Raw genomic sequence first — 25,536 nt, 5'->3', positions numbered from 1 at the left:
CCCCAGGGCAGTATCCGAACACCTCAGTCTGATTCCGAAGAACAGTCCAGCTCTGAAGGACAGAGGGCTCCTGACGCTGCCTGCCGCAGAAACCAATCAAACCGAACCCTCGATTGTGTCATGCATACAAATGCCTTGTTCTCTCTTTTACCCTACAGCATTTTAGGCTTTCATTGCATAAGCTCTATCACCTTTGTATGCAAATCATTACAAATAATTCTGATTTAGTACCTTTCACTCTACTCTTTTTGTACCAATGGAGTAGAACCCGTATGCTCCAATTCATAGGCAACCAATAGAGTGCATGGGGAAAGGCCAGAGCAGCATCACTACCGGCTGGACTTGATGATCTTAAAGGTCTTTTCCAAACTAAACCATTCTATGATTTCTCTGTTATGAAGCTCTATTAGTATGTCCCTAGTCTGATTAAATACTCTAATTTTTAACCATGATTTCATCAAGTTTGCCTGCTACTGAGCTCTACAACTCCAAAATCTCTTCTGCTTTCTAGCTGTTCAATTCTACAGCTGCTCATGAGAGTGTCAATGTCTTTTTTTTTACCTGCCTTTTGAGGCGGGGTTTTTTAGCATCTGGGTTTGTGGGTTTTGATGCTTTGGTCTGTTTTTTTTCCTAATACCAAATGGAAGTTATTCACAGCTCATTTAAAAAACACAATCACCGAGTGCCTTACACAGAAGCTGAATTCAACGGTCATGTTATTTTATGCTTGGTGTTTGTTTACTTGCTTCATTGTTCTACTCTAAGTCCCCTGCGTTTTATTAGTTCAGGAAGTATCTTCAACTTTTCCTGCATGGTGGCATTTGCACACTGCTTCATTGCTTGCCGAGACTGTGCGCTCTCAATTATAACTAAAGTATCAGGAGAAAACACAATAAAACACAGGCAAAAGTCAGCCTAAAACACACAAACAAAGGCTTGAAACAAATTGAGAAGAAACATAAACGAGTGTATAACATAGCACAAAACCCAGAGAATCAGGTGTGAAAGGCACAGACGAATAGTTTATGAGTTGAACGTACAAATCCTTCCACGGTAAAGCTGAAGCATCACACAGCTGCTCCTCACTGTACAACCTTCACCAGTAACGGGAAGATTTTGAGTCTTTTGAAAAGCTACTTTTCTTTCCACAGCAGCAACACAGAAGACACGGGGTGACCCTACCCAGTCTGGAGGCTGCACGCGGAATTTCTACGCAGGCTGCGAAGTTACTTACACAGGGAAACACAAGATGCTTCAGCATGCTCACAGGTTCCAACCAACCAAGACACCACAAAAAATTAAATGTCAGCACGACACAGGTAAACACTAATCATCTCAGACACAGTCCTGTGAACATCAGCGTCGGGAACCCATGCCCCAAGGAGCTCGCCACTTCAGCTATCACGGCTGCTAGTGCCCCACAAGATGGGGAGCACACCATCCCTTCCCGGGGCAACGCTTCCAGACTGAAGTACAAAACCATTCTCACCTGCCCTCGGGTGGGTTTTGTTTGGGTTTTTGTTTCTTCATGGTTTTGTGGGGTTTGTTTGTTTGTGTTTGGTTGTTTGTTATACTTTAACACCTATGCTGGACGGGAAAGTTGGAGTTTACCTTTTACAGCAGAAATGCCGCATTCCGCACAAAGTCCATGCTAACTTTCTCAAGTACTTTTTACTCCCTTTCCTACAGAATCTTCGTTTCCCCCTCTCTTTAGCATGGCAACAGATTGATACAACACAGTATTGTGTAACAGTTTGGAAATTACAAAACAATTGTATTTACTACATAACAGACTGCTGTAAGAGATTAAAGAGAATGTCTCTTCAGTTTCATTAACATATGTGTATCTCAACAGACTTAGATGTAGAATATTAAATGCATTTTGAAGCACAGTAAATGCTTGTTAGTAAAAAAGCCGGTTTTAAGGTTTAAAACAGCAAAAGCTGAAACTTGTCAATAGCAACAGTAACGCTCAGAGACAAAACACAGCAACAGGATTGAAATGGAAACAAAAAACACACAGAAAACAAACAAACAAAAACTGTCTTTTCCCCTGTGAATCTTTTTCCATCAGTGATTCTGACTTCTGGGTAGCATGTCTTCTACAACACTTCCAACACGTAACAATAGCTACGGGTAGCTTCTAAGTGAGCTTGTCAGAAACTGGGGTCTTCAAAATGCCATAAAATACAGAATCTTCATACTAGGGAAAAAAGTCTTAAGTTTCCGTTCCAGAATATACAGAAACTCAGTTTATCTCCATTTTTATCATACAAACGTCAGGTTTTACACACAGTCTCTGTCAATGCCACTGTCACTGTCTGTGCTATCCTACTACAGTCACCAAGATGAGATGGAGAAGTCGCCATCATTTAGGGAGGGCCCATAGGGGCACCTATTTGAGTTAAGAGCACTTGCACAGGAAACAAGCAAAGATGGGTGGGAGAAAACTATTAAACATACATCAGCACTGACTTTAAAAGGAGCACAACAAAATTGCAAGTAAACCAAAGAGCTTTATTTTATACGCCTCTGCTTGCTTTTCCCCTATAGTCTGGGGTGTTTTTTTAACAAGTTTGTACACATGCAATATCGGCATTAGTGATCTCCCTTCACTATGTCCCTCCTGTATATGGACAAACACTCCTAAATCTCTGACCCATCAAGACAACTCTGGTGAGAAGGAAGATCTACTCTGTATACAATGTATACCTTTAAAATATACATGCAGGGGAAGAAAAAGCTATGCAAAAGATGGCTATGCAGAGGAAGTAACTGGGATGTGGCAATTACTGGGAGTTGGAAACAACTATTTACTCTTCCGCTGAATAACTTAAAAAAATAATTCACCATGGCAACAATCATACTTCATAGTAGATAAAGCACTGACTGCTACAAAGCCTTTTCAAAATGAATTATGCACCAGTATGTAACATGCACTTTTTTATGTTACTGCACACATATTCCAAGAAAATCTTCTTTTGGACTCGTCTGGCATTTGCTTTTTCACTCTGCACTACACATCATCTACTTTTCTGACTCCTGTTCCACTCAGATCTCATGGATCTGGAATTGCTGAAGGAATGTACAGTGTTAGTCTGGGCAAGAGACTGATAGAAAATAATTAATACAGTGACTTTATGTCATGCTATCACGCCGCTGCTGTGACCTGTCCCTGAGAAACCTACAATCTGTGTTACTGGTATCACGGTATAACCTACGAATGCGCAAAGCAAAATCCTTCGTTGTGAAAAACCTGAACTGTATAAGTAAACTGTCCTCTTAAAACACCTTGAAACTCCAGCTGTGGTAGGAGAACTACATACCTGTGGGACTAATCTTAACGTTACCACCCTTGGCCATGAACTGAAACAGGTTCAGAGCAGCAGCTTTCTAACAAAGTGCACACGGTTCTCAGCCAGCAAATACACAATGGGAGAGCAACACCACTGTTTGGGTTCATTATAGCTAGCTACGCTACCCGGGAGAGTAGGAACCCATCCAGAATTCACAGGAGGAAGAACTCTGCCAAGACTGATGAGATATTAACCACAATACCCTGGGATAGTGGAAATTGCAACTGTGCAAGTGGATTTGTGAAAAAGCATTTACTTTTGTAGAAGACAGTGGCTGCACCAGCGCATTGCTACCAAGAACAGCAACAGCTGATAAGGCAGATTCTCCAGGAAGCAGCTACAGCAAATACAAGAAATTACAATATGAATGTTTAATTGATGCTTGTCCAGCAGTGTCCTGTCCAGAATCCAGGTGCATGCCCTTTAAAAATGCCTTTTAGTGGCTACATTGCACATCATTTCCCAAACACTTTCAGGAACTTTCACATCCCATTTGAAAGCGATCTCATGTCTCAAGGTTAAAATTCAGAATAAATAATTTTTTCACTTTTTTCAAGGAAAAAAAAGTTAGAAGTACAATAATAGAGACATCATTTTTTAATTACATACCCCTTATGAAAGTATAATGGCCTACACGGCCCTCAGACGTCGCTCCCTCGTTCCAGAATGACAAAACCACAAACTGAAAAGGGTTATTACCCCACTTCCTTAAGTTGAACTGAATGTTATGTTGAAAAAGTTAACTTCTTATTTCCTCCACCTAATAATGGCTTTTTCCCCACTGTTGCTCAAATTGCATCATAATAAGAGAAGATTTGTATCAAAGTTTCAATTAGGAAAAATGGTCGTATGCTGCCTTCTCTATTCAAAATTCAAATTATCAGCTGTTGGCAGGACAACGGAACTAAGGCAGAGATGTATACACTAAAACGTATATACACCCATCCAGTGTAGTTCAGCTAAAGCAGCTTGAAAACTGGAATATATAATACATCTGTGAGTTTTAGTAATTAGTTTCATATTAAGATTAGAAAATATAACGTCTTAAAGAATTTGTAATATCTTCAACACATTGTTGTCCACTTCACAAAGGAGCAAGAAACTTCACCAACGAAAGTGTATCGGAAGCGGTGAAGTAGAGGAGTACATTGACTTTGCCTGTGAGACTTTCTGTTTGTATTTAAGGGGATGCATCTGAAGAATATTTAGGTTAAATTTAAACCAAACCAATTCAGAAAAATTAAATTCAATCAGAAATTATTCTGTTATACAACTAATGGTTGCTGAGGCTAGTAAACCTGAAAAAGATTGAGTTACTAACCTTAAAGACATAAAAGAAATTAGTTGATGCTTTACTGAAGAGATTCACTTATTATCAATAATTCCTAATGCATTCAAGTTAGTGCCAATAACCAACTTCAGCCTGAAAGATGTGGATTGTGTAGAAATTTTTACCATCTGATAATGGTACACAGTACAGCAGTTTCAGCAGAATAACAGTATCGCTGCAGTACCAGCACTTGCTCAAAATGTTGTTTATTAGCATCTCAAAGCCTCAGTAAGCTCCCAACTACTATGCCATGTGCTTTAAATGTAACTGAAGAGCAGAGGATGTTTAAAACTACAACAATGTATTTCCTCAGTTTGTGGAAGACACTTTCATTCTTGTGGGAAACAAAATAGAACAACACTACTTTCAAGAAATCTGCAACTAGTGAAAGTTACTGGCCGAGCCCTTCCCAGACTGAAAGCAAATTTTCAATTAAAAAAAAAAAAACAAACCACAACAAACAACTCAATAAAGTATTAATAAAAAATGAGATGCTAAAAACAATGTCATATTTTTCTGTATTTTAAAAATTATTTTAAAATTTATTTCAAAATCACAACCAATGACACTTAACACCATCGCAGGTCCCTTCGCCCTCTTCCCCCTGACTACTTTGAGAGTTACTTTGACTAGAAACAGTGCAAAAATTTGACACTCAACAAGAGCCTGCGACCCCCCCTTAGCACTGGGCAGAGATCACAGCGCTGTTACTACCTCAGCCCAGCTCCTTCGCAGGGAGAAGGGCCTCCCAAGAAAAGCAACACTATGGAGATAGTAGGAGCCAAAACTAAGGGATTCAGTTCTTGCTAGAAGTAATGCCACTGTGTTAATTGATGCACCTCCTCAGAGACATTACCACAAGTCACAGAAAATACATTGGAAATACTCACAGGTGTTGCAACTGTATAAATCCAGTATAAAATAGGGAAATCGTGAATATCCAGCATATTCACAATCCACCAAAATCAGGTTTACATGGATTTTACAAGTGAGAGAAAGATCTAGATTTAGATGCTGTAACAGAACACATGAGAAACCATTTTCCGAAGAATGTAGAGTTCATCGCCCTAAAAACTACATTAACAAATTCATAATAACTACATCAGCCTTTTAAAAAACAAACCAGGACATCTGATAAATCCAAACAAACACCAGAATCTCATGTGCAGACGTGTCTCTTCAGTGCTGTATCAGAAATAAACGGGGCTACTTCAGCTCACACGGCATTAGTTGTACCTCTCACCTCAGAATGCCATGTTTACTGTGTCATGAAAGAGACCCCAAATTTTAGGGTGCCTGCATATAAGAAGTTATCAATGCAAAGTAACAAAGTTATAGAGAAAACTACCTGCAGGAGCACTTAGGTACTGATATCTATTTGGGTTCTCAATGTTAAAATTACTCCCCCCTTATTTGTCCATTAAAAATTTTCATTTTCAGCACTGCAAAAGAAAAATAACCACGGAAATTCTTACCTTGCAGTGTATTTATAGCAATGAAATACAGACAAAAGGAGCCCAGACAAGAAATACCTGTTCAGAATATACAGATTTTAAAGCAAAGTGCAAGTAAGAAGCTTTTCAAATCTGTCAAGCTATAAAAGGTTGTATTACGCATACACAGGTCCCTTTGCAACGCTTGCTGAAGTGACCACGCACCCAGAGACAGGCAGAAAGCTTGTCATTTGAGAAAACTGTCTCTCAAACTTGGAGCCTGCTGCTCGGTGAAAAAGCCCCCGGAAGGCTCAGGCTACATGTGCCGGCATCCCAAACCTAAACCAGTATGTCCTGTTGGATCACACCCTGCTTTCAGTCCCCTACACCCTGAGCTTCCCTTACTCAGAGTGTAGGATGCGAGTTAAGGATGGTGTGGGAAGGAAAACCCACTACTCGGTGCCGGCAGCCACGAGGTGTCAGCAGCAGCAAGCGCACAGCCGGCATCGCGGTGCCCGAAGGGCCGTGTTTCCCCTCGGCTACCCATGTACACACCACTGTTGGGTACTACAAACCACCTTTACACTCACACAGGAATTATGCAGCTATTTCTGTTGAAGATGACCTACTTTTCTGAATTAAATATTTAGAAGATGATAAAAATATTCCCTTTGCAAACAGCAAAAAAAAAATCAGGAATTAAAGAAAAATTAAAAAGTCATTCAAGTGAACAAAATGCTGATATTGGTGTCACTGTTAGAATTTAAGTAATATTCATAAAGACAACAATCTGCCTCAATACAGCCAAGTAAACACACTGCTTCTGATGGGTTTTACTGCACTGAACAGCCACAGAGGTTTGTGGAAGCTGAAAGCCCATCACAGGTAACAGAAAAATCTGGCTTAACTCAACTACGAAATAAACAAATACACAGGGTCTTACATAAGATTTATCTAACAAAACAACTGGTTCAGTTATGTTTAGACTTCCAGACTGTAATACCTGGATGTGCTTTTTCATGCAAAAATTCCAGTTACTGAAGGCCTCAAAGTTTACAGCAACACTAACTCATTCATTGCCAGTGTATTGGTTTGTGTATACATTACACAGACTTGTGTCCCGAGAGTAAAAGCTTCTGAACAGAATAAGAATAATTACTACACTTAAGTTGAATGGGAATTTCAAGTCTGCTCTGACAGACATTCTGGGCCTACACAGAATAATGAAAAATAGCTTCACAACATTTATCCTGAAAAGTCAACTCATACCAGATGAAAACACGATCCATGAAATTAAATTTTCTGATGAGACAAAAAACTTGCACTTGGGAAAAAAAAAAAACCACCCTGAAAATTTCCACTTCCTGATTAGTAAAACTGAATTTTATGACATATTTGTGCAATTAAGTTTGTCAGTTGTCTTTGCTGGAATGATAAGCAAACCAAACAATTTGCTCTACTTCCTTGGGTTAGCTGTCCCTGAAGTTGCACGTTCTAGGGGTGCACCATCGTCACCTGGTTTCAAATGTTCCTCTTTAACATTCAGCCTTCAGCATACCAGATGGTATTTCCAGAAAAGCAATTTCATTTTTTATTTTTCTTCATAAACCCCTTAACTAGTTAATCTCACGCACACATCCAGGCAGAGCATACACCAATATTCCCAGAGTTGCCTGGCAACTACTGGGAGGAGCATCAGAGAACAAGGAAGCCTGCATGGATGAGGGGAAGTCAGTGTCTCCCCGACATGGATAAAGGAGGCTTGCTGCCAGAGCACCTTTTGTCATTTATATTGACCACATTTTAAAATACCGCCCGTTAGTTCACCTTAGATGCTTTAGAAGGCCAATGCTGATGCCCAGACATACATACACAAGTCAATACAATTTATTTTTTCCACACCCACGACACACGGATTCCCCCAGTAATGTGTGGAAGGACTCATGCTGGCTTCAGAAGTTGCTTTTGAACCCTGAATATAAATTGTTGCCACGATGCTTATTTGATGGTGATGACTGGACGGTTCAAAATCCAGACTGAGCTATCTTTTCCTTCTGGATTTAAAAATAAGACAAACTATAGTACTGAAGAGACTTTAGTTACTGAAACATCCTCAGCCTCAAGAAACCCGATGCCTGCAGTCCAGCTTCTGGTCTTTAACATCATGATTAAATTTAGATGTATTACTTGTTTGTATGCCAGATCTCTCCATTAATCTCCACCAAGCAGGATAATGCAAAATACAACACCTTTTCTCAACTAGTAAGCCTTCATTCTCACTCTGCTCATTTCACCTCTCCACTTAAACTCAGAATTCAGCATTTCCCAGATGTATTCGAGCTCTCCACTGCTACCAGTAATTTTCCATTCTGCCTCCAGATGCTTACAGATGACAGAGAAGGTATTAAAACAAAAGTATGTTTTGTCCTCTACAGGGATCTTCTTGTTAAGCAGCCATAGGTCTTAACAACACTAGTTCAAATGAGCCCCTGAACACTGCATTGAGATGTATCCCTGCATTTGACTTGCACACCTCTTAGTTTCCCTTGCTTCGGAAATAGGGAACAGAGTATTTTGGAAATATTCTGTGGATCACTCTGCAGTTCACACTTTTCACCCCCCATATTTCTGGGACATGGCTCATGAAATATACCTGAATGTTCCTCATGCTGTTCACCTTGCCTCTAACTATCAGCAAAACGCACACACTCTAAAAAGAACCCTCGTGGTATATGGCAGCAAAACCAGAGTGTCACTAAACACGTGTAAATACATTAATTTGGCTGGACTGATTTTGTGTCGAAGTCTTACTGCAGGGAGCTCCACAGGCAGGGGCAGATGCCTGACTAGAAGCAATAAAACCCAAGATCAAGTATAGAAAAATTCTTCCCCCCACTCAGATGGCACTTAATCGTTGCTAAATAGAGATTTAGAGATTCACTTGATTGGATTGATTAGATTGAATCTCCCTAACAGGACATTTATCGTCAGTAGTTACAACTCCAGACATTCTTCATTTCTGTAAAAACACAATTTCTTTACTATGTTCTTAAACCCCATGATTCCATAAATTTGCATGTTTCACAGAAAGTAAAAGTGTATCTTTAAAAACAATACACAAATACCCAGGTTTTGCAGTGAGAAAAAATGGTCAACTCGGCACTAGTCTCCTACGCTCATTACTTTATACTTTATCATCTTGCTTCTAACTTCACTGACCTCAAAAACAATCCTACACTTTTAATTCTTCTTAGCTTTTTTACCCCACCACAGCTCCAGATTTACATCTTATGCCTACTGATTTCCTACTTACAGGTTCAATTTTCAGGGCGTTCCTGTAGCTCCCAAAGAAAGATGCTTGTGCTTTTAGAAAGGCTCTTGCAACACCATCTCCAGTGGTTGTAGAGACTTTCTTCAATCTGTTCTTCAATGCAGAAACCTGAAATCACACAACAGGTCTAGATCAGTCTCACATCACAAACAGAGCTTAACACATTGGGGCACAGCTAAATGAAAAACGTGTTAAGCACAGCAGCAGTTACAACAAGTGACATTGTGAATTCAGAATTTAATTTTTCAGTTCTAACAGCACTACTTTTCACGCTGTTTTGCTTCTCTGAGATATGACTGGATTCTATTCAGAAACCCATAGGAAAACAAAAGCTTCATTTCCACCTTCCCTCCTACTTAAAATCCCCTGTTAACATGCTGACGAATACTCTTTCAGAGGTACACCATGAAGTTCTGTGTCATTCTGCATTAGAATCCATGAAGAAACTTCCGCCAAATTAATTCAAACGTCAGACTAATAGAGAAACCAACCTGCATAGTCGGGCCATCTATCACCATCAAGGCAAAGAACGAATTCTCCAAGTCTGAAATTTGTATGCCACAAATACAAGGTGTTTTGTTGGTTTTTTTTTTTCTTTAAGGCTATATTCCCTTGTATTTCACAGACTTCACAGAAAATAACAAAATGGGAGATTTGTTTCTGCATGTGGTGGGTTCCCTGGCCGGCTCCCAGACCCATACCCAGCCACTCCCTCACTCCCCCTCCTCAGCAGGACTCGGGGAGAAAACCAGAAGAAAAAGCTTGTGGACTGAGATAAAGGGAGATCACTCATCAATTAGCAGCATGGGCAAAACAGACTCGACTTTGGAAAATTAATTTATCGCCAATTAAACTTGAGTTGGACAGTGAGACACAAAGACAGAAACTCGAACACCTTTCCCCTCCCGCCTCAAACACCATCCCCCCTCCATTCCCAGCTCTCCTGCCTCCTCCCCGAGAGGTGCAGGGCGATGGCAATGGGCGACAGCTCCTCTCTGCCACTCCTTCCTCCTCACAACCTTCCTCAGTGCCATGTGGCATCTCCCTCACACAGGCCCCAGCTCCGCCGATGGCCTCGGCCTGCTCAGGGCTCTGCCATGGAACCAGCTGGAACCGGCTGGTGCCGCCCAGCCCTGCCCAGAGGCCCTCAGCCTCCCCGCCAACGCCTCGCCACCCAGCGCAAGCCAGAAAATTCAACCTGCCTTTCCTTAGAAGTCTCAGAACGACGACGTTCTGTCCTGCCAAATGGCCAGGATCTGAGGGGGTTTTCTTCCTGTTTCTCAGGAGATCCAAACCACCTGTGCCAGACGGGCTCCTCCCTAACCCGCCCTGCCCTTCCCCTTCCCCCGTGGAGGTGGTTAATCACCTCAGGATCCTCAGAGCCGCCCCAACGGTCCCAATACCGTTTACACAGAGACACCATCACAGCTCAGAGTACTGACTGAACACATTCCTGTGCAGGCAGAGTTAAAACCACATCACATCACCTGAATGTTCCTTGTTTTCTGCGTACACCATGGGCTAAAGTATATGGGAATTATCCGTTACTGTTCTCTGCTTCAGACCTTCTCATACATACAAGAAGGTTGTGACTTAGTTCCATGTCTCTTTTCTAGAGCTTAGAGCTCAGTGACTACTGAAGTAAGGTTGTGTATCTATATTTCATTGTCAGTGACAGCATTTTTCTTTGCCAAACACAAGCTGGGAAAGGAGATAAAAAAACCTTTCAGAGATTAACATCAAGCTGGCTGTGCCTGCGCTGCAGCGGTTATAGGTTACGTTAAATCATTAACAAATAGTTGTGTCAGCAGCAATTTTTTGGTGTTGCAGACAGGACCAGGACAAGTTTTTGAGATACATCTGACACAACACAGAGCGACACAAAAACAACAATCTGGGCACTGATCCTTGAAAGAAATCCAACTAGTCCTCTTAGAGGACGCGGTCATACCACGTGCAAAGCCAGCGTTTGATGAGATGCCTTACGCGGACGACAGGAAGGAGCCACAGCTTAGGAAGGAAAGCAGACAGCCAGGAAATCCCTAGTCATCTTGATTGGCAGAACATGAACGACTCCACAAATATCCATATTATGAATTTAACAGAAATAATTCTACCAATATCTAGCAAATGTTCCTTTTTCAAGTGCTGTTCTGAAGAACTCCATCGGGTAGGTCTATATACTTCACCTATGGAAGAAACGCTGTAGGAATATTATTTACAGAATAAGCAGGTTCGGTTGTAGTGAACATAACTAACTTTTCTGAGTGTGAAGAATGCTTCATTAAATATAAGCCAATGGTACAAATGTTCAAATTAATTTTCAGGACCTTCCCCTGATCCTCCAGCTTGTAACAAAAGCTTATCCTGGCCTCATCCATATCTCAAAATTCCGTCCAGAGGAGTTGAGTGTTTTCCGCCTTGGGGTTTTGCTACCAGCCTGCCTTGGCGGCAAATAGCAAGCTGATTTTACTGAGCAACAATTCCCGAATGCTCCAGTTCTATCCCTCCTCTGACAGCATCCCTCCCTTCCTCTTTTAGTAGTCTTAGATTTGGGTGGGGGCAGGAAAACAACTCATCTCGCTATATAGGTGTTAAATATATGATCCATACTGTGCACTACTTTTTCTTCTTTTAAAACTGTTATATTTGCACTTGTGCTTACCAAAACAGCTGCAAAGACATCTCCTTTTAAATTTTCTGCAGATTCTGTTGTAGAAGGAAATTCCTTGCAGTTATTTAGCGTAACAGAAATAAGCAAGAGCGTGTCCAGCATTGTTTGTAAATCTGAATGCTGTGGCTTATGCCAATGAGCCATGCATTAATGAGCCCATAAGCACATGTTAACATAATACATGATAACAGATTTATTCTATCATGCCCATAAAATAAGCTCGCTCCTACTCACTGAGAGAATGTCTCTCAAGGAGCTCAGTTAAAAAGTAAAAGCTTCATCAGCTTTTCAAACCCAAACAGCACACTTCTCCATGTTTGAAGGAGTCTGATGTTGTAGGGGTGAAGTATGCGTTTATTTCCCATATTAACTCATGTAAACCACTTAAAGGTACTTCTTAAAAACGCAAGAAAATGTCTGTAGCTCTGAGTAACTTCCAAATCCCTCTCAAACATTCTGATAAGTGGTTTTCTTTAAACATTCACGTGAAGATAAAGTACTTGCTATCTATATAGAAGGGAGAGGCTCTATGCTTTGTTTCACAACAAACTCAAGTTCTGGAGGTTAGTCACAGCCTTTCTGTGTTTCAGCTTCCCTACTTGCCATAGAAGCAGAATATTGACAGGTATTTGGCTATTTCCTTCAGCTTTCAGATCACTGCTCTCTTCTAAGACTAAACTGAACTCTGCAGGATGTCTGCTTTATATAGGCACACTTTTACTCTTTCAATCAGGCCTATTGCAGTAGGCAAGTCAGTTTTAAAAAAATAAAATGTTAACGACAACATATTTAAAGAGACTAACAAGTAAGAAAAAAAAATCACGGTTACTCTGGAATAAATTAGTACATAAGACAAAGTGGATTATAGAAGCAGAATTATGATTGTTTCCTGCCTAAAGAGGCAGTTAAAAAATAAGACTGTGACCACTCAATATGAAGATTATTTCTAGCCAAACAGACACATATACATGCAGTCTACCCTGAGAGTGTTTTTAAAGAAGATTTTTATACTTCTGGCAGTTCAGGTTTAAAGGTCAGATTTAAACTATCACCATGTTTCAAAATGCAATCTGTGCAATGCAGCATAATGAAATGGTTCAGTAAAGGTGCTAGTGGAAATTCTTTTAATTAGGTCCAAGGCTTTTCAGTTGTCAACATGAATAAAGCAAGAAACATTCTATTGCAAACACAGTGTAAAAAATAAAAATGGATTCACCTTTAAGAAAATGGTTCTGCTACAGAGTTGTAGTTTAGTAGTTCTCGCTGTCCTGAAAGCAGTTAATTTCCCACTAAGCAAAAACCAGTAACACAGGCTTCCTACTTGTGGTAACTTGCTAATGAATGGACAACAGTAGCACACACAGCTAAATTACTGACAGCTGAAGATATTCATAGGCTAGTGCAAATTTACAATACTCTCACAGCCGTCAGATATGCAAGATCTCTTTGGCGCAGTACACTGCATTGCATCAGGGCTTCATTTAATAAAAACTACAAGTTGACAGAGCGAGCTTATGCTTTATTCCTTGTAATATGAAGCTCTGACTACAACTAAGACTAGAAGATGACACTTATTTGGAAATACATGAAAAATCCATAAGGGTTGCATAAAAAAAAAATTACTACCCCCTCTTTGCTATTCCTTGCAACACAGACGGTGGTGTAGGAGACTTGTCAGCAGCAGATGCACTTATTGTAATCACAGTCCTTAATAAATCTCTTTTTTTAATATTGACTATTTTAAAAGGAAAGTTACTTCCCAGGGTGTTCTCATGCTGCCAGATTTTCAGTAACATAGCAGAAGCAGAAGGGGAAGGAGGGACCATTTTTCACATTTCAAATGGTTCATCGGTAACACAGTAGTACACACCTTGATTTTCAGGGACCTGACCTGAAGAGCTCCAGAGGTCTGACTGCTCTCAGGTACTGCTGAGGGAAACCAGGGCAAAGAAATGTCTTTATCAGATTCTGCTGGAACTGTCTCAGTGCTACCCAGCTCCTCTGACACAAATGTTAACTGGAAAGACATTTCACTGCAGCCTATGTTCATTTGGATCCTGGGAGTAAAAGATTAATGAATGGTCCATTCTAGATTCCCGAGAACAAACAGTTCAGGGAGCAACATGGCCATCCTGGAACTCAAGCACAACTCACTACCTGAAGCTCTAAACTAATCCTAGGACTTCATGGCATTGTTTTACTCGATTAAAAAAGCTGTTGGAGGACAGGGGGGAAAAACAGCTTTAAAAATTTTCCACTGGATTAATTACCCGATGGTGAATGCATCACACAGAAGATGTTTTTCCTCAGTGTTGAATACAGATAGATTTAATTTAGCAAAGTAAATTTTATGTCTACTCAGCAGCGCATGAATCGCTCTGTTCACATTAAGCAGCAAAACTGGCAGGATAGTTCGACATAACAGCCATTTATGAAACTGTTGAAGACATTTTTCGTTTTTCAGATTATAAATGCACCTATTTAGACTGAGACCAGTGGGGAGACACTCCCCGAATCTCCTCATCCTCCCCGGGAAGCAAAAGAAAAAAAAAGTAGTATAATGGATTGGCTTTAGAGTCTCCCTGCTGAGATGAACAACTTGATCCACTTACAGTTCCAAACACATGATGCATGAAAGAACTGACAGAAATTCAATTCTTGCAAAGAAGAGCAGCTGCTCTCTAGTGGTCAAAGCCAAATATTAAGCAGTCGGAAGGAAAGGAAAAGACCTAAAGGAGAATACTTCATTATCTAGGTAAATGAAATAATGAAACAAAGCTAAATAAGACATAAACACTGATCCCAAACACTAATTACACAACGCAACACGATTCAAGTTAAGGCTTTGTTGCGACAAATATTAATCCCAGCTGTATTTATATAGCAGTTGTGAAAAAAAATACACCATGTACGCTATTTGTGAGCCATGCCAGTTAATTGAATTTGCTGGCAGCACTTCCTCTGCTATGCTCCAAACATCCTCCAAGATAAAATGTAGCTTTTAAATAAACCTGTGGAAAACTGAATCAAGAAATTTGAACTAATAAAACACAACTCTCTACTGTTATAAAAGTGAAGTAAAAGTAAATAATGAAAGGAAGGAAGTCTCTTAAAATTTATTACATTCCAAAGCTTGAAGTTCTGTGTTTATTGGTGAAGTCTCTTCTGATGTTCTACAGTGCGCCTACAACAGTTCCTTTAATGAAGTCTCATAAAATCTAATATAATACTTGATTGTTGACAAATCATATCCATGTTTGAGGCCCTGCACTCACTGTATCCAGACATTTCTTACATAATTCCAGGACATTTACAAGTCTGTCATTCCCCGGGTTGGGATAATGGCACAAGTGATGACCAGCTGGCAGACTTGGATGCTGGGAGTGAAATGAAAATGAAAAGCTATATAAAGCCAGAAAAATTCATGGAAGTTACTTTTATAGACTAAATGCTTGACTAAAGCCAAAACGTTCCCAGTCAAGATGGACCTTTCATCCGGAGCTCACTGTCGTGCAGACGGGTCACACCACAGATCACAAGGAAGTGACCAGATGGCACAGTCAGAGGCACTGGGTATCCCCCATTACTTGAGCTTTTCCTCACACAGACCAGCTTATATCGAGCTCCCGGCATATCAATTTTATTTCTCAGCTGCACAGAAAAGGTGTAGATCTAACTGTCAGCACAATATTTTGAACTAGTAAAAGAAATCCAGATTTTCCCCTGACGTTTTCTCCCAAACAGTCACCCTCTGACTTAAAAATAGCTTCTTACACTCTTAGTCGCTTTACTGCTCTTCCCTCTCAGCTTCTTTGGTGAAGATGATGACAGCAGCAAGTAGCAAGCTGGATGTATTTTTGGCTCATTAAAGGGAAAGATCAAGTATTTGTACAACATTTCTATCAAGTTATTAAAAGATGAATAAATTAACAATAAAACATTTGAAGGGGAAAAGAATTTCCAAACTATATGCACTGAGCTGGAAGGGAATATGAAGTCGTCTCAGGATATAAAATGCACAAAGTTCATTAAAGCTCCCCTGGAAGAAGTCACAGGAAAAAACCCCACAATTTCACTTGGAAACAAAAGTTATCTAAGCATGCAGGTTTGTTTGGTTTTTTTCCCCTAATGGAATGGATAAAGATGGTTCCAAATAGTAGGGCTTTTTCACACCATAAGGAAAGAAGTTGGAATTTTTGTTTCCTGTTCAGATGGACCACGACCTGTATGGTTTTTTGTCTTTTTCACCCATAAAAGACTTAACTCTTTAGATGACCTGAAACCTGACATGCGCTTCCAAAAGAAGAGGTTGCTGCTGCATTTCCATCTTATGTGAGCAATAGCTATTTTTACGTCTCCTAATGAAAACTATGTCTGCAAATGTTCAAACACTGCTTACCACTTTGAAACAGGAACGAATCGAGGTAAAGCAGTTTACTCATAATAACAAGAGTAACACAATGAGACACCTCAGTTACAAACCAAAACAGGTCAAAAGGATTTACACTTTTAAGTAATAGAACACTTGAACAAATAATTTCATACATACCACATCATTAGGAAGGCTCTGAAGGTCATCAAAAGGGGTTTCCAGTGTGTTGGTGTCTACATTAAGAATCACTACATCTTCCAGGGCCATGTTTCTTACTTTCTAAGAAAGAGAAAATTCAAGAATAGGGAAGGAAAACACAATATGAAGAGTTAAGTCTTATGCACAAAGGACACGAGTGATGGCAGAACATCGTGACACCACAAAACTTGAGGCATTTTAAAAAGTACCAACATGCCTGTACTTCTGCCATCATTTGTTTTATTTATTCACATTTTACAATGCCAAGAAGTTAACCTTCAGTTTGCAGAGGGGAGTTCTTAACACGGTGCACAGTGTCGCTTTGGAACCAGAGAGTCCCAGTTTGAGTGTTTACATCATCTGTCGCAGTACACGGACATAGCGAAGAAAAGCATAACCCGTTTCTCAAAATAAGCATCATTATTACCTTAGAGTAAGTGTCTAGAGAATATTGGTGATCTAAGCATATGTAAACATGGGCAGACTTTATTTCCCTGCTTAAACAGCAAATGAATCACTGATACGAAACAGAGCAGCATTTAAATATTTATTTTAACACTTTTTCCACTAACAGGAGAGTTGCATCTTTTTTTTTTCTTTGACTGACTAATCATACATATTTAAGCCCTCTTCAAACACAGCTCTGAAAATGCAAAATCAGAAAAAGTGCACTATAGAACACGGTAATTATCCAAGTTCCCAGTGACACTGCAAACAAACATTTACGTACCTCCACACCTACACGTGGGACCAAATGCAAGTTACTGAGGAGGAAAATGAACCAAAACATACTCAATTTTTAATTAAGGTTTTGTGGGGTGGGGGGAATTGTTTCCTTTAAAAGAAAGGAACTGAAGGTCTAAAACAATGGCAAAGTTGAGCCTTAGGCATCTAAATAATTACCTTCAGTTTTCAAGGCTCAGTCCTCTGTCTATAAAGAAAACTGCCGTGTACTTAGGGGGGAAAAAAAATCCAACGACTATAAAAAACACTTTGTAGGCATTTAAGTTTAGGTCTTCCATGTGAAATTTCTTTAACTTAAATGGAAGGATATTACTTTTAATGCTTTCCATATAAAAAGCACAAGTACTGCATGACAAACCAGGTACTTTCCTCTACATTTCAGGAACCAAAGGTCACTCTGTTGGCTGCATCTGATAAACTCTAAAGCAATCCAGGAGTCTTGCTCCTTCTAGGAGTCCGGAAGCACCAGACAAACTGATTTGCTCCTTCCTGTTTCAGAAAATTAAAAATCTCACTTATACTCAGAGGAGTCTAAAAATTTCCAACAAAAAGCTCTTGCAATGTTACTTAACCAAAGCCAGAAGCTTGTCAAAATCGAGTGCTAGTAGGACAAGACAGAAGGAATTAAAACCTCTTGATTCTTGCTGAAGAAGCAACAAACGGGCTTGAACTTGTCAGCGGGTGTTTTTGTAACTTTGGTGATGAATCTGCACCTTCCCTGCAGCAAAATGTTGGGGTTTTCTGTAGCAAAGAATAGGCTTGTGACAAGAGGATACGTGCCAAGGAGTAGAGTACAAAAGCATGTTGCTCACGGTGCGAGGGCTATGAACGCTGATCAACATAATCATCTCCACATATGGCCCAGAAATAATTGTATCTGAAAGGAACGCGAATATTAAACTCCCCTATGCTATTCCTTCGCACTGCCAGGAGCACAACCTTCCTTTAAAACTTCTCAATATTTGTATTAAGACAGTGCATTTCTCTGGGGACAAAGCCTGCAATTTAATAAAACACTTGAGACTAACTTGATTTATAGCATCTGTCTTGCAATGCATTTGAAAAAATATGATTTTTCAATGGTCCAGTTGTGGCTCATCCAAGAGAAATGCAGACTGACCGGTTCATCTTAATCCTTATCTGGTTTTATCACCTTTTATTTCACTATAATCTTTGATAAAGGTATTGTCAGATAGTTATACAGGCTTTTGCCAAATAGTCAAATGGCTCTTTTGCTAAACATAGTGCCTATCAGCCCCAGTGAACTGGAAATAAAAGCATTTACACTCTCTTGTTGGAATTTTAGTAAAACTTCCCAGCATCCAATTGCATTTCTCAATTCTCCTATGACGAAAGGCTGCAAGAATTGGGCTTGTTCAGCCTGGAGAAGAGGAGGCTCCGAGGAGACCTCATTGCAGCTTTCCAGTATCTGAAGGGGGCCTACAAGGGTGCTGGGAGAGGACTTTTTACAAGAGCCTGTAGTGACAGGACAAGGGGTAATGGGTATAAATTGAAATCAGGGAGGTTTAGATTAGATATCAGGAAGAAGTTCTTCCCAGGGAGGGTGGTGAGGCACTGGGACAGGTTGCCCAGAGAAGCTGTGGATGCCCCATCCCTGGAAGTGTTCAAGGCCAGGCTGGATGTGGCTTTGAGCAACCTGGTCTAGTGGAAGGTGTCCCTGCCCATGGCAGGGGGGGTGGAACTGGATGATCTTTAAGGTCCCTCCCAACCCAAACCATTCTATGATTCTATGATTTCTCACTTCACGTCCCATTGGACTCTATGAATCACAACTACAAGTTGATCATTTTAACAGGTACAGTTTGCATGTTGTAATTCCTCAAAATATGAAGGGACAGCCCCCAAGCCATACACAGTCACGGTCCACATTGCACAAACTCCTCATTATCCCAACGAAATTTTACAAGTGATACCTCCTGAAGAAAATGGACTATATTCAGTATGTTCATGTTTTGCTGAAAAAAAGGTAGAGAAGCAAAGAGCAAGAGGAACTATGAACATTACAGTTTCCTTATCTAATTTTACTACGGACCGAGGGTTTGCCGAGTCAAAAGAAGTGATTCAGTGAAAATGTGCACCACATACTGCAAACCTTTCTTAACTGTCCTTACTGAATTACTTGTAGCCATAACTAATCATCTAAAAACCAACAAATCGACCCAACATCTACACCTGCCTTTTATTTTAAATGTCTCTTTTTAAAAGAGTGGAGAGGTATGGAAAGCTGGTTTAACAAGCACACTGAACCCATTGTTTATGGCCTCTATAAACATGGCTTAGTAAGAATTACTGACTTAATCAGAGAGAACTTATCTCCTGGTGAAAAGAGCACTTTAAATTTCAGAAATGGCACCTTTACTGTGAAAATCTCTTAACTTTTCAAACAAACTCCAGGGGGCCTTAAACACCAGGTCAGTAAATAAGCAGCAGTTAGTGCGTCTGTCCCGCTCACAAGCAGCCAAACACTTGAAGTAATTTAAATGTTTTATGTGAAACTTTGCAAAAACACTGAGAAAGCATATTCTAACAGGAGTATTACAGGGCGCTCCTCTGTCTCACTCGGATCACGTGCTACAAGCAATATTCATCAATAATATTAACACCAGTTTATACTAAATGTTATTTTATTATCACTGTCTACAGCTGGCAGTTTTTGCATTTCCTACCATAAAAAAAAAAAAATCTTAAGTTAAACTTCTTTTAGATGAACAATTTTATAGAGTCGTTCTTTTCAAAAGAAAAAACCCCAAACACACCCTCCTCCCCTTCTGAAAACCAGGTTTGCCAACTTTATGGCTAAATTGGTGCCATAACATAAAGCAAGTTGATCATGAGCCTTCACAATGAGACACTAATGTGACCAGTGTATCAAAAACTGTAACAGAAAAGAGAAAAATGTACCTTCTGCCAATTCTTTTGGAAAGGTAAAACTCTGAACACAAATGATCACTTTTAGAAGCTAGTTTGAACATATATTTGAGATTATTATGAAAATATGATTCACAGGTCTAAAATTCTTTTGCTTAACGACTTGTCTCTACTTAGTTAATAGAGTCCATTTATTTTTCTTAAGAAAAACACCACAACACTGCAGACAACAATGTGTCAATCTGGCTGCCAGAAGCAGGAAAGGCAACGGATATAAAATTTTATTATTTCATGCCCCAACAGCAGCCAGAAGGACTTAATGAAATCACCCCTAGATTTACAATCTGAAATAGCTATTCCACAGACAACTCCGGTTAAGCTGGATGTGCCCCCTGACCTCCCAGGCCTTTGATCCGGGCCCAGCAGGTGGGCGGCTGCCCCCTCCTGTGCATCTCCCACTCTTCCGCCATCTCCCACCCTTGATGTGCAGCCCCGGAGCCTCTACAGGTGATTCCCAAGATCCTTATCACAAGCAGCTGTTGCCAACTGAGTGACAAACATCGCTACTGCTGCTCACCACAGACGGAAACCTTCTCCGCTTACTGGCATCACACTAGGCGCCTCTGAAAACTTACCCCTCAAACACCCCTACACAGTGAATCTCTTATTAAAACACCGTTATTTTCTTTATTCCAATAATTGAGTAAAAGAGAATTCCCTAAGTAGTTTGTCAGGTTTTAGATGCATTTTTATCAATACTCCTGAAACCGTGTACAGCCGTATTTGTAATATCTGTGACTGAATTACGTTGAGTTTTAAGACCTGGATTTAAGTGTGTGTATATAAATATAACCCCTTCATTTAAACCCTGTAAAAAAGCTACACTTCTTCACTTACCACTGGAAAAGGTAGTGATTTACTAAGTATAAATGGATGGAAAAAGCTAAATATTACTCCTCACTCCACTCAAAACAACGTAGTTAACAATTACCTCTACCACTGGAAGCTGCCAGTGGTCAACGAGTTCTCAGGGAGCCATCTGCAGCAAGAGGAAGACACGTGGCACTGCCAGCACTAAGCCCAAGCTGATGTAACCTGTTCCTCAGCCGCCGGCTCAGACCCCGTGCGTGCTACCGGCACGCCATCAGAGTGGGTCACAAACACAGCATCCTCATGTCTGCCTGAAAAAGGCCAGGTAAATATGCCAAAAAGTGCTTCCAGCATACGAGCGTGGGGTTCATGGTGGGGTTCAGGGGGCTGGACGCACAGCTCAGCATCCTTCTGTCCACACGCGGGAGAGACTATCGACACGACGTGCGATCAGCTGCCCCGTCCTGGCATCTTAAAGACACCGTGAGTTTTAGTGAACCTTCTTTGCCTAACATGAACATACTTACCCACACCAGGTTAAAATAAACCAAAAACCTGCTCAGATAGGTTCAGCGATGTGCACAACTGTTCTTTACGCTTAGGAGAGATGTTAGAAAACCACTCTGACAAATGCTGTGTGAAGTTTCACACACAGATTCATCCTGGACAATCTCCCAAGAATTAAAACTCTGAAGTCCCACAAAAAGTCCTTGAGTGACTGGAATATTTAAAAAAAAAAAAAAGTTTAAGAAATGCTTTTCTAATCATTAGCTTTAGCTCCAGCGGTTGGTTTTGCGCCCCAAACAGAGCATGATACGGGTGGGCGTTACTGTTACTTGCACGACTGGAAGCCTGGCCCGGCAGAGCTCAGTGTCTGACAGCTAAGCTGAACCATCCCGAGCCCTTAATCCAAACCGCATGTGCCGAATTCCAACAGGCAGTCCGCTGGGTCAAGGGCATTCCCCTTCCATCAGCGCCCTCGCACTCACAACCTTCCCCACAGAAACAGTTGCTGAAACAACCGTTCATGTGACGAAGTAAAGGGCTGCCGGCTACGTTTGACACCACTTATAACACAAAGGTCAGTTTAATAGAATCTGAACACTAAAGTCGCATGCAGTACACAGGTAGAAAACCAAACAAGATTACAAAGGGATGTGTTCGTTTCACGGCGTTTCATTTGCCCATCTCATTATTTATCAGCACTAAGTACTTATCTTCATCTAATATGAATTCAATTAGTTCCGTAAGCATGTTCCATTATTCATGTGATAGCTCCAGCCTTGCTTATCCAACAGCTTATAAACTTTTAGCCTTCTTTGAAGTCACTTTATGGATTGCTAAATGGAAATCTTATAAAGAATGACTAACTAGGTGATGATAGAAAAGCTGAAAAATCAGGGAACAAAACACAGCTCTCTATTTTCCACCAAGATTTTTCCCTCATAAATCAGCTGGAGCCCTCTGACCTATAACAGGAGATTATCTTATCTCACTGGAGAACATTTCAGTCACAGCAAATTAGATTTAACAGTCAATGGATATGCTTGATATTTTAATCATAAGAAAAATTTGTCATTTTCCATTAAAATAACTGCTGCTTCTACAGAGTCCCCGTGTAACACGGGAAACTGCAAACTAACTGTACGCAGTGGGTTGGCAAAAGTCTTTTGAGGTGAGAGATAGGGTGTATTTTGTTTAAAATCATTAACATTTCTACTGTATTTCTTGCAGAGGACCCATTCCAAGATAGGGCCAGCGAAACCCCACAGAAACAACGCTAAAGCTAGACAGTATTTTGTTCCCTCCATTCCAAAGTCACCCTCCCCTTTACGCCGCAGTTTTCTCTGCGCAAGTTTAAGGCTTCCACCAACAGCTCTGACAAATTCGGCAATTGGAGCTGCTGGAGCAGAACCGTGAGCCTACAGAGAACTGCAGTTACCCCCCTGGGGCTCTACGGTAGCGGAGAGTCCACCTGCCCTAACTTCCAATAGACCGGGGAATTAATCCCATAGCCTGAAACTGGAACACGTGGATTAACAAAACACTTCTAAAGATCTATTTGCTGAAATTTCAGCTTTTAAAGAAAAATGAATACTGAATAATGACAGTAGGTTTTGGCTGTAGTTTATAAAATTATTTTCATATGGAAAAATAAACACGTTGCATTTTTAAAAACATGCAACTTCTGGGTCGTGAGAAAAAAATTTCTGTTGCTACTAAGTTGTTATGCTAACAAATAAACCACACATTTTTATACCTACACATCAAGAACAGAACAAAGAGACTAAGCTTTCAGCATCAAAACCAGGAAAAGAGGTAAACTAGGATTTGCCTAGCTCATTTGACAAATGTCACCTTTCCTTAGCCCAAGGCACAGAGAAATTATGCAGCACTTGCCAACAGACAGCTACAATAGCCCACTGCGTGATTTCGTTTTCATTCTGAGTGGAGAAAGCACAGTGAACTGGAAGAGGCATTTCTATCTGGAAGTATTCAATTCATCCCTAAGCAGAGGGAGAAGACAGTTTGGTTTATTTATTTAATTTATTTCATAAGGCACTTTGAATAACTGTACTTTGCCAAAGTGTGTCTGCGTTCCAGAATCTCCGGCTATTCAAAAGCCATACTGGATTTAGTACTAAACAGATTTTTTCACAAGTTACTAAAACGGATGAAAATTGGCTTCTCCAAGAACAACTCCTTTTTTGAGTTTTTGCAGATGGAGTTTGGAAGGCCTACAGAGCCCTGCAATCTGAGGAGCTCAGACAAAGAAGAGGTAATGGGTTTATGTAGCAAGGCAGGAGTGAGACACCATGCAAAGCAACTCCAAGGCGTAATTAGTAATTTCTTCTCTACACCCATTGCCAGGCTAAGCACACAGCTTTTTGTGAGCAGAAATACGGTGCAAGCTGACAAGTGTGTGTACTGAGGTATTATCCAACCTCTACCATGTCTCCTCCTTCTTTTTCACATACATAGATACCATAATAAGCATGCCAATGATCACCTGGTACGGATACGGGGCAGAAAGTTTCTTGATCAATACGCAAAACATAGGCTAGACTATTTCTTCCTAGATTTTACTTCAGTTCTGTCAAGGGGAATTACCAGAAACATCCCCCAGTATCAGCATGTGATGTGCAAACAAACGTGCATGTTGACTTTCAAAATAATTGCATATTCACTAACGCATTGTCCTGCAATTCTGTACTTTATTTAGCAATATAAAGGCCATAAAAAGCATCTGTACCCAGGATGAGAAGGAAGAAGAAAAAAATCCTGCATATTCCATCTAGCTGCTCTCAAAAAAGTTCTGAACTTATTACACACTAATGCTGGAAAAAGGGGGAAGTTACACTCATGGTAGTCTAAGCACAGAGGATCATTATGAGCTACATAAGCCCCAGTGAAAGAATACACTTGATCAATATTCCCAGAGAAATTACACTTTTTTTAGAGAGAATTTAAGCTGAAATATTCTGGTAATATATATTTTTGTGTGAAGTAAAACTCAGCTTTCTAAGTTGTTATTTATCCTAAACACCAAGCCTTCATCTCCAAACACAGGTATCTAAACCAGGGACACGAGTCAATTAACTTTGAGGGGGCATTTGCAACTCCCACCAGTTCAACAGTGCCTGCTAATTTAAGAGCCTACAAAGAGGCAATGCGTTCTGGGCAGGAATAAATACCTCTTCCCACATGGAGCACATACACGTTGTTCAGACTTCCTGTGTAAAGGGGCACAATTAATAAGGACTAGGATTTTCATAGGGATCTAAATTAATAGCTTATGTTGTCCTCCAGATACTTTTGAGGAAAGTCATCCACTGTTTCACCAGTACTGGAACCGAAAGCAAATGTGCCATTTCCACTTTTAGAGTTTTTAAAAAGTCAAATGAATTACTCTGAATTGTTTATATGTGAAGCTTTCTGTGAGGGCTGGTTTTCTGCCAGCTTTGTGTTAACATTAACAGCAAGTTCCTTCTTTTCAGATCTTTCGAACATTAAAAAAATTACAATCTGTCTGCAAAAGCCTGAAAGAGAACTGTAACTGTCAACATTTTGGTTTAATACCGACTCTGCCTTTGTGAATACAGAGTCAAATGAAGGCAGTAAACTGATTAAATGAAGCAACAGGATGGAGAGGGGAGCACAACGTGAGCCTGGCGCTGACTGCTGAACTGCAAACAGCAAGTACAAGGTAGCAAATAGGACCCCCTTAAGATTTAACATTATTCATGTATGCTTAGCTCCAATTCTCTCAGCACTCCCAAATTAACAGGATTATTTCACTTTTAAGCATATGAATGAATGTATAATTGCTTGCAGAATT

At 40.3% G+C, this 25,536-nt stretch overlaps 1 protein-coding gene across 1 annotated transcript in view; it reads right to left on the bottom strand.

Moving 5' to 3' along the window:
• Window positions 1–25,536, bottom strand: part of DENND1A (DENN/MADD domain containing 1A) — a gene marked incomplete at its 5' end in the record, with an annotated part of 194,078 nt that overhangs the window by 65,208 nt on the left and 103,334 nt on the right. Inside the window, 2 exons of the mRNA XM_010153875.1 lie at window positions 9,433–9,558; window positions 16,674–16,775. Of these exons, the coding sequence (XP_010152177.1) occupies window positions 9,433–9,558; window positions 16,674–16,775 (228 nt within the window). The remainder of the gene's footprint in view (window positions 1–9,432; window positions 9,559–16,673; window positions 16,776–25,536) is intronic.

Source organism: Eurypyga helias, unplaced genomic scaffold (assembly GCF_000690775.1).
Source record: "Eurypyga helias isolate BGI_N326 unplaced genomic scaffold, ASM69077v1 scaffold4336, whole genome shotgun sequence".
NCBI classification, from domain to species: Eukaryota; Metazoa; Chordata; class Aves; order Eurypygiformes; family Eurypygidae; genus Eurypyga; species Eurypyga helias.
The sequence above is the reverse complement of the archived record's forward strand: the minus strand, read 5'-3'. Positions and strand labels throughout refer to the sequence as shown.